At 39.8% G+C, this 17375-nt stretch overlaps 1 protein-coding gene across 1 annotated transcript; it reads right to left on the bottom strand.

The window, feature by feature from the left end:
- Positions 1-6661: 6661 nt before the first annotated feature.
- On the bottom strand, positions 6662-17027 carry LOC148693002 (uncharacterized). Its single transcript, XM_088680283.1, has 3 exons — positions 13625-17027; positions 6869-7041; positions 6662-6763 (listed from the first exon to the last, which is right to left on the bottom strand). The coding sequence occupies exons 1-3, from the start codon at positions 17025-17027 to the stop codon at positions 6662-6664; spliced, it is 3678 nt and encodes a 1225-aa protein (XP_088536409.1).
- Positions 17028-17375: the final 348 nt, after the last annotated feature.

The following is a 17375-nucleotide window of genomic DNA, read 5'->3' as shown; positions in this document are numbered from 1 at the left end:
TTAATAATATAATTATAATAGTAAAGTACCTTGAGGACGGAAGTCATTAATACAACTGATATCACACTTGTTTAATTTTGTATGAATACTAGATAATATTGTCCTTGTAGATCTTGTCAACCACAACCACTAGGTATTTTTTGTCCTAGACACCCAACTATAATTAGTATAAAGATAAGATTAGCATATATTTCAAAAAGAATCAGCAAGACTTTGAAGAAGTAGAAGTTTTATTTTGGTTATCTTGAACACCCTTCATTTATTAGTAAATGTAATAACACAGAAGTGCAGCATAAATTATTAGCAGCAAAAAGAACAATAGATTATACTTTAGAGACCTTGAGAGAAGAAAAAGAGTTTCTAAGAAACCAATTAGCCGTAACTGTAGAGAAAGGTAGATTGTAGTTTATGATAAGATTACCTTAATTTAGAAATTAATGAACCTCAAAAAAGAAAAATGACCATACACTAAAATAGTTTAGTTTATTATTTTCGATTGAGAAAGCATAATCATAATTTGCATAGTAAAGAAAATCCACAAGCTAATAGTATTGTAGATTTTATTTTTAGTCAAGCAGAAAGTATAAAATTAAAAAATAATAAACATAATTATTTGTTAAACCAGTTGTTAGAATATTTTCAGAAAAATTTCATAAAAACAATTAGACATAATTTAGATTATATTACATCCCAGTTAGAAGATAATAATAAAAATATTCAAAGGTTTCCTAGGAAGAGAGAGATAAAAGAGCTTATTGACCTTATAGATAGTAAGCCTAAACAAGTAAAACTTAGATCACTATAAATAATTGAGCAATTAATATTAGAAGTTCAAAAAATTCAATTAGTGCAAAAAGATTTGAGTGAACAAGTAGATAAGTTACATGATAAAATAAATATATTATTAGTTTAATGATCGATTATAGAACTAATAGAAAATATATTCAAGTTTTGAAAGAAGTTACTAAGTTAGACAAAGAGCTAGTAGGTTTAATAGATTTTTCAACACCAGTAGCTAGTAGTAATATCCCTATTAGAAAAAATAATTTAATTATTGAATTAGTTTTAAATTTAGTAGAAAAATTAGATCAAGTTGAAGAACAAATAACATAAATTAATCAAGTTTTACATAACAAATCTTCATCACTTCCACCATCTTTGTTACAAAACTAGAAGATTTAACTTTGAGTACAAATAATCATATTAGAAGACCTAAGATAAATCCTTTTGATAATAAAAAATGGAACTCTTTGGAAGAAAAGGAAAAGAAATAGTTAGAGCTAAAGATAAATTATCCAAATGAAGAAGAAGCACAAGAATTTATTAGAAGAGGTTTTGAAAGAACACAGAAAAATAAATATAATTTGTATCAACATGAAGTAGAATAATCCCAAAAATTGTAAGTAGCATCAGTCAACATGAAGTTTGTTGTATTGATAAAGAAGTTACACTTAATTTACTTAGTAAAGAAGTAGTTACTTGTGGAGTCTAAAATAATCCCAAAAATTCTAGAGGCGACACATGGACTTTTGCTCAAGAAAGACAAGACATCCCTCATTAAATGGGCAGACTCCTTAGGTACTCTCACACGCAGCTCCCACCCTTGAAGGTCCCTACAACTGAATACTACTGCCCATAGCTCATCTGCCCTTGGCAAGGAAAAGTCAAAGCATTAAGGATAAGGATTAATTACCCAAATTCTATCTTTAATACATTCTCAATTGAAGATTGACTCCATTCAAGTCAGTAATCCCTATTTAAATCAATTAGGGATAATTACTCCATTATCTCAAGATATTATTTCCTATTTAATATCTTGAGAATATTTCTCCATAAAACCTTGGCTAATAGGATGTCGCCATTTGCAGGGCAAAACCCTAACACCATGGCCGGCCACCTCTTATATATACCCTTTATTCTACCAAATTTTCGTAAGCTTTTACAACCTTAAAAAGTCCTATACACTTTACTCTTCTCAAAGAAACTAACTTGGGCATTGGAGATCTATTGGCCTAACCCTCCCCCCCTCCCCACCTCGTGGGTGCGTGAGGATTAGGTCCTTGATCAAAGGTGTTGATTGTTTTGCAGGTGCAATTTTGTCAAAGTTAGAGACGGCGGAAATTTGCATCAACAAATTGGTGCTTTCATTTAGAGCTGATTCAAATACTCGAAGAAGCCTCTTGCATTGGGTTTCTTGAATTTTCTATTACGTTGAATTTTTCACACGTTGTATCAATTAATTTTTCCTAGAAAAGTTTCTTGATCAATCCTTGGATAAAGGATACAATGGTAGGAAATTCGGAAACTATGACAAACGAAACCCCTTATGTACAAGGATTTAAACCAAATAGTGGAGACGAGGACGTAGCCCCACGACGGTGATCCTCAAGGCTCAACGTGACGGCAGGAGGAGCCCCACCGTTACGGAGCCGTGCCACCACCATTGCTGCGACCCAGCAACCTCGGCAGGGCCATCAGGCCACGGCCCAAGGAATAGTGCCGCATCCCTTGCAGCGCCCCAATCCACAAAACCCTGGGTAGGAGGCCTAGGTCCATTTCATGGCCTATGAGCAGGCGGCCTAAGCCCTTCAAGCTGCCAGCTGAGCCTAAGAGGCCCAAGACGCAATAACTTAAGCCGCCAGGCAGGCATCCCAAGCCGTAGTAGCCCAAGCCACAGAAGTTAAAGCCCAGCCACCAGCCCATGCTTAGGACCAGGCCCAGATCGTTGTAAAGGTAGCTCGAGCTTACTTGGTTACCAGCCAGGCCTAAGCCTAACGCGTAGCGTATGCCCAATGCCACACACCACACGCGCGAGCCTAACGCGTCCTTGCACATGCTCCGTCCACCCAGCCTGGTTGGCTAGCCCCAAGACCCGTTCCGGTAACCTGGCCCGCAACCTAATCCAATCTGAGGCCATTTCAGGCGATCTAGATTCCAATTACTGGTCTCGTGATTGAACCAAAGTTATTTTCACCCCACTTTGCTGCAAGGATGCCCCCTTCGGGCTCAAGCTTTGTACTTGCAGTCCATTACACTTCCATTATACAAGGAGATGCCTATTATCCAGACTTTTCCAATCTAAATAGCGAGCACCACCAGTCCTAGCAGGTCACCAATTTGATTAGCACCTTCTCACAACAAACCACCTTGGTGAACCAACTCATTGAGCATATCGAGACGCAGCATGCCCCAGACGAGGTGTCCTAAAGTAGGACAAGAGCAAATGAATGTGACCCATTCCAATGACGTTCCAACAAAGAGCTGCTTAGCCCGCCACAAATCGTGCGTTCGGGTAGTGTGCACTCTTGTTTGGGCCCTCTGGAAAACGTCTTCTCCAACCTCATTACTTAGAAAACTATTCATTCCCAACTTGGCTCATAAGTTAGTGTGCATTCGAGGTGGGTTCACACTCCGATAAGCACTCCAGACATGAGACTAGGCCCGCAATGAGATAATTCTACGAGGCACCAGAGTAGGCAGCTGCATGATAGACCGAGGAGAGAACGAGAGTAGTCTAGCTCGAGTTCCACCTGCAGCCCCCACTAAGAGCAATGACGAGCAGCACAAAACAAACCACGTGTACCGCGACTGCACCACAGACAAGTAGGACATGTAGAAGAGCACTATAGACCAGTAGGTTAACATCGGGGGCAGTTGGAAGCTTCGTTGCCTCGCCAGGAGCAAATCCAAGAGGAAGCACATAGGTTCGTTGTAGAGCAGCTGCGTGAATTCCAGCGCATTGAGACTACCGACGATACCTTTCGTAGAGACATGGTCAACATGAGCAATTCATCGTCCACATACGAGATCGAGCAGATGGAGCTACTGTGGAAGTTTAGTCTACCATATTTCACTTTGTTCAAAGGAGATAAAGATCCAGATATGCACCTGATGCACTATCGAAGCGCAATGACCCTTTACGACAATAATGATGCTCTCATGTCTAAAATCTTTGCCATGACCCTCTAAGGCAAGGCGCAAGACTGGTTCCACACCTTCAGTGAACTTTTCTTGGTTTTCACTAAGGAATATTCATTATACCGCTTGATCAAGAAGAAATATGACCACCTCTTTAACATGAAGAAGAACCTGAATGAGTCACTCCAGATGTATGTCAAGAGGTTTAAGGTGGGGAAGGCAAAGATCGTCGGATGCGATGATAGCATTACAAGCTCAGTCTTCTGGAAGGGACTCTCAGCAGATTACCCACTTTTCGGAGAGTTGATCATGGGCTAGAACTTGACTCCAGCAGATTCTTATCATTTGGCAGAAAAGCACTCCCTCCGGGGCACGTAACCAATGATTACATCATATAGATGAAGTACCTTGAAAGGCTCGTGAAGGAAGGCAAGTTAGACCAGTATGTCAACAAACCAGCTATCTGGACCAAGGCGAGAAGTAGACGTTGATGCCAAACCCTTAGCCAAGACGACCCAAATCAACAGCATCTTTGCCGAATCCAAGCATCTGGGGCCTACCAACAGTTCTAAGAAGAGGAACATCTAGTAGGCGAGATCAATTTTTTAGGTTTAAGCCACCGATGCTGTACTTGGACCGATCGTTGGCTTCACCAAGCAAAATGCTGAAGAAGTAGACTTTCCCCATGATGATGCCTTGGTGATTTCTATTTAACTGGCCCACGCCATCATTGACAAAATTATAGTGGATAACGGCAGCTCAGTCAACATCTTATAACTATTAGTCATCCAGAATATGGGCTTAGAAAACACGATCCAGGAAAAACAGAGATCTTGACCGGATTTAACAGACTTACCTTAACTGCCATTGACACTATAACGCTCGACGTAACCAGCCCTCCAATTGTCTCATCGTAGACCTTTATGATCGTCAGCGACCCATCCTTTATAACAGGATTCTAGGCCGACCTTGGCTAGTGAAGATTGGAGCTGTGACCTCAATCGAGTATCAGAAAATCCAATTTCGCATCCTTGGAGGAGTAGTTGGAGAGATCAAAGGCGATCAGACCATGTCTCGACGATGCACTATACAAGTTGTCAAGGAGAAGAAGAATAAGTCTTTTGCCTTATTAGTAATAGTTGAAGTGTAGAAAGATGATTCTACCTTCACCAAATAGTAATCACAGTAGACAGGTCAAGAAGGTGGCGTCAAGGTCGACAATGCACTTGTAGATGAATCAGGATGGAAACCCAAAGAAAACGCTGAGCACATCTCCTTTGACCTTAAGCAGTGGTCAGACCACGCCAAACGCACACCCAAATAAGATTTGAGCGATCCTAGATATGAAGTTCCTCACTACTTTGAAGGAGATCCAAGGTTTGACCTAATGAGCAATTGCACTTAATCGATTTCTTTCGCGACCTGCCCATCAATGCGTGCCTTCATATTGGCAAGTCTAGCAGGTTCCACAGCCAATGGGCTTCACTAAATGCCTTATAGAGATTAACAGATTTCCATGACGTCTTCCCACATCTTATCTATGGCCGCAACACCGTTGTACTTCTGGTGGATATAATCTTGGAAAACAGCCAAGTCGTTGTCGTTAACGAGTTTTCTAACATGTCAATTGGCAGAATGGTTTGGTTAGGAGGAATATGAGTTGAACTCTCAATGAAAGCACCAATTGTTAGAACCAAATTCGCATATCGCCATAAGTAGTGATTGAGCACAAACTCTAGCAACTTGCAAAACAGTAAACAACTGTAAGCAAGCCTAAGATCAGGAGGGTGTGTGCTGGCCAAAGGCTCTTCGATGGTCATGTTAATGAATGATTTTAGACTCAAGCAGTGGGCAAGAGAATTAAAGTGTTCAGATTGTGTTACCATAGATGAACCCTAGATGGGTGCATTTATACCATGGGGAAATTGATCTTTTTAGGATAGAATTCTCGTTCTAAGCCGGGAGAATTCTAGAGGATATGTAGAAGTAGATTGACACCTTCTTAGGAGTTATGATTACCAACGACATATGCCAATTCTTAGATTGTAGGAATTCCAACACTTAAAGGATTTGATTAATGAATATGGTTCCTCAAAGAATCATGAAATGGCTACTATTTAATTCACCGGTCATATGATTCCAGATTTAGATGATTTTTGGTAGAGATTTCGAGGAAAGATCTTAAAAATAGATGTTGGATTATTGAAGTACCTAAGGGATTGAGCACCACAAGAGTCCCTCAAATGATTTTCTTTGAAGGATTCCTCGACAAGAGAGGATTATATATATTTACATTAATCAGTGAAAAATAAATTAATTTCAAACTCGTCATCCATGAGGTACGAACCTATTATATACTACTACTAACAAGTAAAGTGGAATCCTACTAGACTGTAACACAACATTGACTACGTTAAATACAAACCAAAATTACCAAACAACTGTTATATAATTAATTTTTACTACCTAAAATTCAAGAAATTAAGAGACATAAACCTTGTGGTTTTGATGTCAAGATAACAACCATCAAAATAGAAGTTTAAAACACCGTTGAAGCAAAATAACGAAAATAACAAACAATAAAAACTTCTCAAACTACTCAAGTGAAATTAATAGGGTTATTGGGCCACCTAACATGACCTAATATGGTGGTCCTAATCCATAAGCGAGATGATCGAGTCATCTACATGGCACGTCCCCAATGGACTATGGAACCACCTGTATGGCGTTATGAATGTTCTCATCAATTGCCGCTGAAGTCACTGATGGTTATGCACCTAATTGTTGATTCATCTTTGCTATCTCCTCCTCCTTTCGGCTTCTCATCAATCATCCACCCTATTTCCTATAAATCAGTGAATTGTAAGCTGGTAAGGGACTTCCCAGTGAGGCATTTGTTCATGGCTAGCCAAATTTCCACCTCTTGGTTCTCTTTCTTTAGCTTGTTCACCTTCTCTTGCTCTTTTTCGACCATCTGCTTCAGAAACATGTCATGGTTCACCATCCTTTTGTTCTGTTCTTCCTCAGGCATGTTCTTGAACTGCTCGATGAGGCATCGTGCTTCCAAAGGATCAGGCCAGACATCAGGTTGAGGCTCATCTGGACTGTATATGATAGCACATGCTGGAACATCACGATGTTTATTGATTTCATACATCTTCTTCATAAATCCTCTCTTCCTTTTCCTGAATGTCACTTTTCACGACGAGTTCTTCATGATGAAGGCTAGTTTCACTTTCCTTCTAGTCATAATATCTCAAAAAAAAGAGAAATGAAAACTAGGGAAAGGAAGGGAGGAGGGCGGCTTAAGGTTTCAGACTTGTAGACGGTGTGTTTGAACTAAATAGCTTATGGTATTTATAGTATTTTGTAAGGGGCTACTTTTAATCAATTATGAAATATTTTGTCCTCAACATAAATATAATACTTTTGCAGTGATAAAAGGAAACTATTTTTAGTCTCTCACGCATTTTGTTTAATCATGTGATGTGCAAATTAACTTAACACACAAATTAACCCTCTTTTGACAATTGTAGCATATAAATAAGTAGGGATCGTTCTTACACCGGGGATTAGGAGGGCTTGCTAAACACTCTAAACTGACTCAAATAAATAAAACTAACCTTTAAAACACTTAAACTCACTTAAAAAGACTCAACACGTTCACAAAACTCAAAATAGGCTAAAAACACTCAAAACTGCCTTAAAAACACAATCTGGGCAGTTTTGAGCCTAAACACAAATTTGGACGAAAATTGATTCTAACTTGACTCAAAACTCTTAAAAACACAATCTAAAACATATTTGGACCAATTAGACACTCTAAGACAATTGGGGATTTGGTTTTGGACGAAAATCAAACAAACAAAACGAATATGTAAAATAGGCAGATTTAGGCGAATTTGATAAAATTAAGTGGATGGTGAGATGGCTAGGAGGTTTTTCTCCACACATGGCATACTTGCATACAAAATAATCTCCAGTTGCTTATTCGATGAATTTATGAACCTCAACACCCCAAGTTAATTAGGTACGCTTAAATTAACTCTCAGATTTCCCTTAGGTCATTGAATTGAATGGAATTAGCGCATTGCAATCAAATTATTCCTTAAAAGTTTTCTATATGAAAGCGCATGGTAGAAAGACAATCAAAGATCATTAGGTTCTATGGAAATCATAGGTGTTGACGAGACATTCGTAACTATGAAAGCGCATGATACTTATGCCAAGAATTCACTTATCATAATTGTGACCAACAATCTTAACTACTCATGAATATAAGTTCCCAACGATTAGGTGAAGTTCCCTCATACCCTAGCATCATGTTTATGCATGCAAATTAAGCGTGCACTCTCAATTCATATACATAAGCAAGTTTTAATTAAAACAGATAAGCAAATTGAATTCATCATTCATGAAATCACAACTAAAAGTAATCAAATCATCATGCAAATATAACCATGGTTTCGAAATTCCCCCCTAGCCAAAGGGGGGATTAGTTCCTCATGCTTGCACAACAAAAAGTATTGAATTTAAACATTGAAATCATAAGAAAGATTACACCTAAATGCCTAGCAATTCCAAGATGGATTCGATGCACAGATTGGCTCCTCTTCCTCCTCCTTGCTGCGGCACAAAGTTTGGGTGATGGAATTTGTGGTTTTGGGTGGTGTTTTCTTGTTTGGAGGGATGGAGGATGGTTGATTATGGTGGGGAAGGTGCGGCAGAGGTGTATGGATGTGTAGGGAGATGTGTGGATGTGTAGAATGGAGAATGGAGGTGCGGCACAAGGGTTTCTGAATAGCATAAGGGGGTGGTACGAATTTGTGGCTGAAAATATGTTTATATAGTCCTAGGGTTTATTAGATTAGGGTTTACTTAACAGGTTTGGTGGATTAGGGCCCTAGAATTCGGCTAGGGTTAATCAAATCCACTTAGGAGAAGGTTTTGGCCCACATATTTTTATAAACTGATTTGTATACCCAAATCCACAAGGATTAGGCCTTGGAATTCAGAATCCCAAAGGGATTGGGCCTAGGGAGGTGCGGCTGATTTAGGGGAGAGGGTAGCTTGGCTTGCAAGGCAAGGTAAAGCCTTCTAGAAAGGTTTGGGGCGCCACTTTTCTAGGGTTTCTAGAAAGAATAGGTTTTGTGGCAGATTTGGGCCTTCTAGACTAGGATGCTTCTAGAAATAGGTTCTAGAATGATCCATTTAAGTCCCCATGTAATTAGGAGTAAGACATGATAAGGTTTGGATAGGATAAGATGAGATAAGGTTTGGATAATGTTTTGGATAATTGGATAAGGTTGGATAAGGTTGGATAATGTTTAGATAATGTTTTGGATAAGGTTTCCTCTTTTGAGCTCCTTCCTTATCCACTTTGTCCTTAGCTTAGTTCCTTCCTCTTCTTATCACATTTCCACCTTCTTGAAGTCCAAATTCGTCCATCCATGTTAGCCCACATGCAAGCTCACCACCTAGTGTCCAAAATAGCTCCAAAATGCACCAAAATGCACTTTCTTGATACTTTAACCCATAGGACCTACAAACACACGAAATTGAGTTGTAATACGACATTAACTAAGAAATAATAGCACAAATGCACAAGAATAAGCTAGTTAAGTCGCCTAAATATGCTCCTATCAAATTCCCCCACACTTATCTTTTGCTAGTCCTCGAGCAAAACAAATAAACAAAAGAAACAAAACACAACTCTAAACCTTCCAACGTTGCCTCAGGGATTTCCAATGAAACATAACATGTTAAAGATCACTACTCACATAGATTTACGCAATCCTTACCCTCGAGCATACTTAATCATAGTCACCATTCACTAGCTCGCATTTAATCAATTAAAACAACATTTTGAATGTAGTAACATGCCTTAGAGAATTCCCTCAATTCCTTACTAGATGTACTCTCAATTTTCACACAGATTTTCTAACTACACTCCCTACACTAGGTATATGTGAGAAGATTGATGTAAACATGTAGACGAACACTCACATATGTTATAACAAGGAAAGCACTTTCTGGAATTATTAACATGTATGTATATGATCTCATGAATGGAATGCTACTACTTAGACGCGAGAACCAGGGATACCATATGCTCAAACCAATTTTAAACTCCACATATTGAAATACATAACAATCAAGATAGAAGTCTAAGGGTTGTAACGGGGCTAAGGTATTGGTTAACAAGGAAAGGTAGAGGAAACAAACATTCTTAAAGCAATAGTGAGCAAAGTAATGAATTAGGCACTTAGAATTCCCTTTAGAATGCAGAAATCAACTTTGAATACCCAAGGGGTCACACAAAACTTAGGGCCATATTCAAACTTTTTGGACCCTTTCTTCAACAATCAACACTTGTGAGTTCTTTCTCACGATTTTTTTCTTTCTTTTTCTTTCATTCTTTTTTTTCTTTTTTTCTTTCGTTTTTCCGTGCCCCTTTTAAGACTTTGGCACACACATACTCACAAAATCCTTTCCCCCACACTTGTTTTCTGCAAGAATGTCACTCAAAAGGAATTCCTTCTAAGTTATGCTCCACTATACTTCAAGAACAAGGGTATGGAAAGTCCTATTCTAGGCTAGGTAAGGATGATGTGGTTAACAAGAAAATAGGCTAAATAAGGCTCAAAGGGGTTTAAACCTACAATACAAATGACAAGGGTGGATTCGGCTATTTGGCTATGGTGGTGACTACTACACAACTTCATCTTGTTATTTGTTATGCTAATCAATTTCATGCTTTGAATAAAACGGGTATGAGTTCTAGTATTTGGAACTATAGTGATGAAATGCATTCTAAGTAGCAACCAAGCAAGGAATAATGAGATCATGCAACGACTTTAGAAAACAAGAATGCACAGATTAATAACTCTCCAAATAAACGTTTAGGCTCAAATCTCTCAGGGATGTAGCGTTTGTTTAAGTTCCTTCCTTCAAGCATGTTACAAAACTGATTTTATCCTTTATGATTACATGTGAATTTGTAAACTATAACTACAACCAAACATAAACCAAAGAGCAATTCCCACGTCCATCATTGTTTGTAACTTTCTTTAACAGTCATGCATTAAAAACCAAATCCTCATCATTGTGTTGGAAGGTACCCTAAGACACAAACAAACACACAAAAACAACTCTTTTTGGCTTTTTCAAAACACTTTTTTCAAATTTTTTTTTCGAATTTTCGGATTTTTACATCAACACACACCAAAACAGCTTAAAATGCACTAAAAACACTTAAAAACAGTGAGAAACAACATTAGAAGTGATAGGTGATAGAATCCCACGAATTTTGCATAAAAACACTTGTTTACCCCCCCACACTTAAATCAAACATTGTCCTCAATGTTTCACACAAAGACTCACATAAAAGCAAACAAATAATAAACAACTAAGCATGATAAAATAAACAGCAAGGAGAAGGGTTTAGAAACGCAAATCTGGGTTTGGAGTGGAAGTTCCATCTTCTCCTTGTTGAATGCATGGGTTGCCTCCCAAGGAGCGCTTGCTTTAACGTCTTCCAGCCGGACGAATACGCCATGCTAAGCTTCACTAGTAGTACCCACGGCATGGAGGGGTACATCATCCACCACATGCTCCTCGAAATTCTCATAGTAAGGCTTTAATCGATGGCCATTCACCGTGAACTCTTGTCCTGTTTTCAAGCTTTGAACTTGGACTGCACCATAAGGAAAAACATTAGTAATAACAAACGGGCCAACCCACTTAGAACGCAACTTACCAGGAAACAAGCGAAGGCGGGAATTAAAGAGTAGCACTTTCTGCCCAATGGAGAATGATTTGCCTCGAATCATCTTATCATGGAAAGCCTTGGTCTTCTCCTTGTAAAGTCGAGCATTTTCATACGCCTCGTTCCTAATCTCTTCTAATTCATTCAATTGGAGCTTCCTGTGAATTCCAGCGGCATCAATGTCCATATTGAATGTCTTGATGGCCCAATGCGCCTTGTGCTCCAATTCCACGGGAAGATGGCATGGTTTGCCATAAATGAGCCGAAATGGGGACATGCCCAGAGGGGTCTTGTAAGCCGTGCGATATGCCCACAACGCATCCTCCAATCGTGCACTCCAATCCTTCCTTGTAGGGCCCACGATTTTTTCTAGAATCTGCTTAATCTCCCTATTGGAAACCTCGGCTTGCCCATTGGTCTGAGGATGATAAGGTGTTGAAACCTTATGCGTGACGTTGTACTTCTTGAGCAAAGCCTCAATGGTTCGATTGCAAAAGTGAGATCCTCCATCACTTATGATCACTCGTGGCATTCCAAACCTTGCAAATAGGTTAGTTCTAATGAAATCTGCAACCACTCGAGAATCATTAGTTCGGGTGGCTTTTGCTTCCACCCATTTCGACACATAATCCACAGCAAGTAAGATATACAAGAAACCATGTGAGGAAGGAAAAGGACCCATAAAATCAATACCCCAAACATCAAAAATTTCAACCGGGAGAATAACATTTTGCGGCATTTGATCCTTTGCACTAATGTTGCCCATTCTTTGGCAACGATCACAAGACATACAAAAGTTTCTAGCATCCTTAAATAAAGTTGGCCAATAGAATCCACATTCTAAAACCTTAAGGGCTGTGCGTTGTGTCCCAAAGTGTCCCCCACATGCATAAGTGTGACAAAATGTTAAAATAGAAGTGAATTCCATGTCATGCACACACTTACGTATAATCTGATCCGAGCAATATTTCCACAAGTATGGATCATCCCAAACATAAAACCTAGCGTCTTTTTTCAATTTATCACGTTGGTTTCTATTTAAAGTGTTAGGAACTTGTTTAGTCACCAAATAATTTACCAAATCCGCATACCAAGGCTCACTTACCTTAATGGATAACAATTGCTCGTCGGGGAAGGTCTCTACAATAGGGTACGGCTCCTCTTCATGTATCATGCGGCTTAGGTGGTCAGCCACCACATTTTCACTTCCCTTTTTGTCCTTGATTTCAATGTCAAACTCTTGAAGAAGTAGCATCCATCGAATTAGTCGTGGTTTGGCTTCCTTCTTCGTGAACAAGTACTTTAAAGCTGCATGATCAGTGAAAATAATAACCTTAGTACCAAGTAAATATGATCGAAATTTATCTAAAGCAAAGACAATGGCAAGAAGTTCTTTTTCAGTAGTTGAATAGTTCAATTGAGCGTCATTCAACGTCCGAGATGCGTAGTAGATAACATGCGGCTGCTTGTCCTTCCTTTGACCTAAAACAGCCCCTAATGCATAGTCGGATGCATCACACATTAGCTCGAACGGAAGGCTCCAATCTGGTGGCACAATGATGGGTGCCGTGGTTAGCATGTCCTTGAGGAGTTGGAAAGCTGCCGTGCATTCCTTGGTGAAGTCGAAAGGTGCCTCTTTTTGTAGGAGGCGGCATAAAGGTTGGGAGATCTTCGAGAAGTCCTTGATGAACCTCCTATAAAAACCTGCATGGCCAAGGAACGAACGAACCTCTCTAACCGAAGTAGGAGAGGGTAAGTGACGCACAAGATCTATTTTTGATTTATCTACCTCAATACCTTTTTCAGAAATAATATGACCTAAAACTATGCCTTGTTTAACCATGAAATGACATTTCTCCCAATTTAACACAAGGTTAGTTTCAATGCATCGTTTTAAAATCAAACTAAGATTATTTAAACAACCATCAAATGAATCACCAAAAACGCTGAAATCATCCATAAAAACTTCAATAATTTTCTCAACATAATCAGAAAATATGCTCATCATGCATCTTTGAAATGTGGCAGGTGCATTACATAAACCAAATGGCATACGACGATAAGCAAATGTACCAAAAGGGCATGTGAAAGTGGTTTTTTCTTGATCTTCCGGAGCTATCACAATTTGATTATAACCTGAATATCCATCAAGAAAACAATAAAAAGCATAACCCGCTAACCTTTCAAGCATTTGATCAATGAATGGCAAGGGAAAATGATCTTTCCTTGTCGTGGCATTGAGCTTCCTATAGTCAATACAAACCCTCCAACCTGTTTGGATTCGCGTAGGAACAAGCTCATTTTCGGCATTTGTCACCACAGTTACTCCGGATTTCTTTGGAACACATTGCACCGGAGACACCCACCGACTGTCTGAAATTGGATAGATCACTCCACAATCCAAGAGCTTGATTATCTCCTTCTTCACAACTTCCATCATTGGAGGGTTGAGTCGGCGTTGAGCCTCTCGAGATGTTTTGGACCCCTCCTCCAAAAGTATACGATGCATGCACGTAGTCGGGCTTATTCCCTTGATGTCGGCCAAGGTCCACCCAATGGCGGTTTTGTACTCCTTTAACACCCTCACTAACTTACCTTCTTCTTGTGCCGTGAGTGAGGAGGATATGATGACCGGCAAGGTCTCTTGATCTCCCAAGAAAACATACTTCAAATGACTTGGCAATGGTTTAAGTTCAAGGGAAGGTGGCTGCACAACTGAAGGAATGGGCTTATCAGTCGAAATTGGAATTGAAATTGGGTTCGAGGACTTACCAGATTGTAGTGGCAATGACTCAAGGGCAGCCACTATCTCGACCATGTCATTACTAGGGGGCACGGCATGGTGCTCACCATGCATGCCGTGGGTATGCACTTGCCCTACTTCCTTGTCCTTGAGTTCCATTCCCTTTGTGATGACCAATTCAAGTGCATCTTCGTTCAATTGTTCAAAATGGTCCTGCGCCAACGAATCAATTACATCAATAGCAAAACATGAATGATCATCAAGAGGGTACTTAATAGATTCAGAAAGATTGAAATTGATCACTTCCCCATCAAATTCCATTGTCAAGGTCCCTTTAAACACATCAATCTTTGTGCGGGCGGTTTTCATAAAGGGCCGGCCAAGGAGAATTGGCAAGGACGGGGCATGGTTTGATTCTTCCATTTCCAATACATAGAAGTCTGCCGGAAAGATTAGATGATTAACCTGCACTAACACATCTTCCAAAACACCCTTTGGATAGGCATTAGATCTATCGGCCAATTGAATAATCACACCATCATTTTTTAACTCACCTAGGTTCATAGATGCATAAATTGAGTAAGGCATAACATTAATAGATGCACCTAAGTCTAGCATGGCATGTTCAAACCGATTATTGCCAATAACACAAGGAATTGTAAAACTACCCGGATCTTTGCATTTAGGGGGCAATTTACGTTGTAAGATGGCTGAGACATTTTCACTTACCTTTACAACCTCTTTGTTAGAAATTCTCTTTCTAGTGGTGCAAAGTTCTTTTAAAAACTTAGCATACCTTGGAACTTGCTTAATTGCATCCAAAAGTGGTATATTGACTTGTACTTTTCTAAATGTCTCTAAAATGTCCTTTTCAACTTCCTCCTTCTTTGTTTGCATGAATCTGCGAGGAAAGGGTATATTTGGAGGAATAGCATTAGAAATAATCGAACTTGGAACATTCTTACCCTTGGAAGCCGAATGGTGTAGGTTAGGTGGCTGCAGCAAGGTACTTTTTACCCTTGCCGTGGCTTGTTCTTGCTCCCCCTCCTCCAATTGCAACTTTTCATCCTCCGTTGGGGCTGAGTTAGAGGGTTGTGAAGCCGTTCCAACTTGTTTTCCACTTCGCAACATGATTGCTTTGGCAGATTCAAATCCTCCTTTTGGGTTGACAACGGTTGAACTAGGCAACTTACCTTGTTCTCTAAATTGGCCCATGAACTCCGCAATCTGCCCTACTTGCTTTTCTAATTCATCAACCTTTTTGTCCCTAGTTTGCATTCCCTGCGCCATAGAAGTTAGTAATTGAAAAATTTGATCATTATCTATGGACGAACCTGATTTCGGTTGTGTAGGTTGTGCTTGGGGTGGTGTGGGTGCATGCGGCCTTTGGTAGAACCCCGGAGGTTGCTGCCTAAATGTGCTTTGTTGTTGGGGTTGTTGTGGCTCCCTCCATTTGAAAATTGGATGATCTCTCCAACCGGGATTGTATGCGTTAGAGAAAGGATCATTCCTTGGTTGGTTTTGGTTCCCATAACCCACGGCATTGGCAGATTCCCACCCTCCGTTCTCAATCAATTGAGGGCACTTGTCCGTGAGATGTCCATTCATGGAGCACACGCCACAAACAGCCACACTTTGTACCTTCGGTAATTCAACCACCTGCGAAAGTAGAGAAGTAAGATTAGCCATTTGATTTTGAAGTTCGGAAATAGCACTTACCTCATTAACTTGTTGCTGCCGTGGCATGTCTCTTTGGCCAACTCCTTCGTATTGTTGAGCATTCAAAGCTCGGTTGGCAATGAGAGTCTTGGCGGCCATAGGTGTTTTGTCCACTAAAGCTCCACCCGCTGAGGCGTCTAGCATTTGACGTTCAATTGGTAGAAGCCCTTCGTAGAAATATTGAAGAAGAAGCTCCTCCTTCATTTGGTGCTGTGGACATGAAGCAACAAGGGTTTTAAAACGTTCATAATAAGTTGGAAATGATTCACCTTGATCTTGCTGAATGCCACTAATTCTTTTACGTAAAAGAATGACTCGAGAAGTTGGGAAAAACTTCTCTAAAAACGCCCTTTTCATACTTTCCCATGACGTGACAGTTCCGGGGGCTAGTTCATACAACCAATCTTTAGCCTTTTCCAAGAGAGAAAAGGGAAAAGCCTTCATTTTTAAAATGCTCCCATCAACATTCACCGGGGTCATACTTGAGCAAACAACCTCGAACTCCTTCAAGTGTTTATTAGGATCTTCCATGGACAACCCATGGAACTTATGAATATGGTGCAATAAACTGGACTTGAGTTCGAACTCGTCAGTCTTGTCGGGGGCTGCCCTTGGATATTGAATGCATAGAGGCGTGGCATTAACCAATCCCGAAGCGGAAAGCTCCTTGATTGTTCGGTTGTCGGCTGCCATAACTTGTTCTTCCTCAACAACCCTTGCCGTGGCCTCCTCCTCCACTTGTATTTCGTCCTCTTCAAGCTCAGGTGCAGGTTGAGATGGTTGAGGCTCTTGTTGATTCTTCTTTCTTCTCAAGGCTCGCTCAAAATCGTCGTCAAAGTCTAAGATATGCGCATGAACCGGTTGAGAACTCCGAGTCATAAACTAGTGCCTAAAACAAGGAAACAAATAGGTCAGAAACTAAAACAAATAACAAACTAATAACACACGAAAATAACTAAAAAGAAATAACAAGGGATTAGCAAAGTTGCTAATCCCCGGCAACGGCGCCAAAATTTGATGTGCAAATTAACTTAACACACAAATTAACCCTCTTTTGACAATTGTAGCATATAAATAAGTAGGGATCGTTCTTACACCGGGGATTAGGAGGGCTTGCTAAACACTCTAAACTGACTCAAATAAATAAAACTAACCTTTAAAACACTTAAACTCACTTAAAAAGACTCAACACGTTCACAAAACTCAAAATAGGCTAAAAACACTCAA

This window comes from Pyrus communis, chromosome 11 (genome assembly GCF_041283825.1).
Source record: "Pyrus communis isolate YQ-2024b chromosome 11, ASM4128382v1, whole genome shotgun sequence".
NCBI lineage: Eukaryota > Viridiplantae > Streptophyta > Magnoliopsida > Rosales > Rosaceae > Pyrus > Pyrus communis.
Note: the sequence above shows the minus strand (reverse complement) of the source record. Positions and strands in the feature narration are given on the sequence as shown.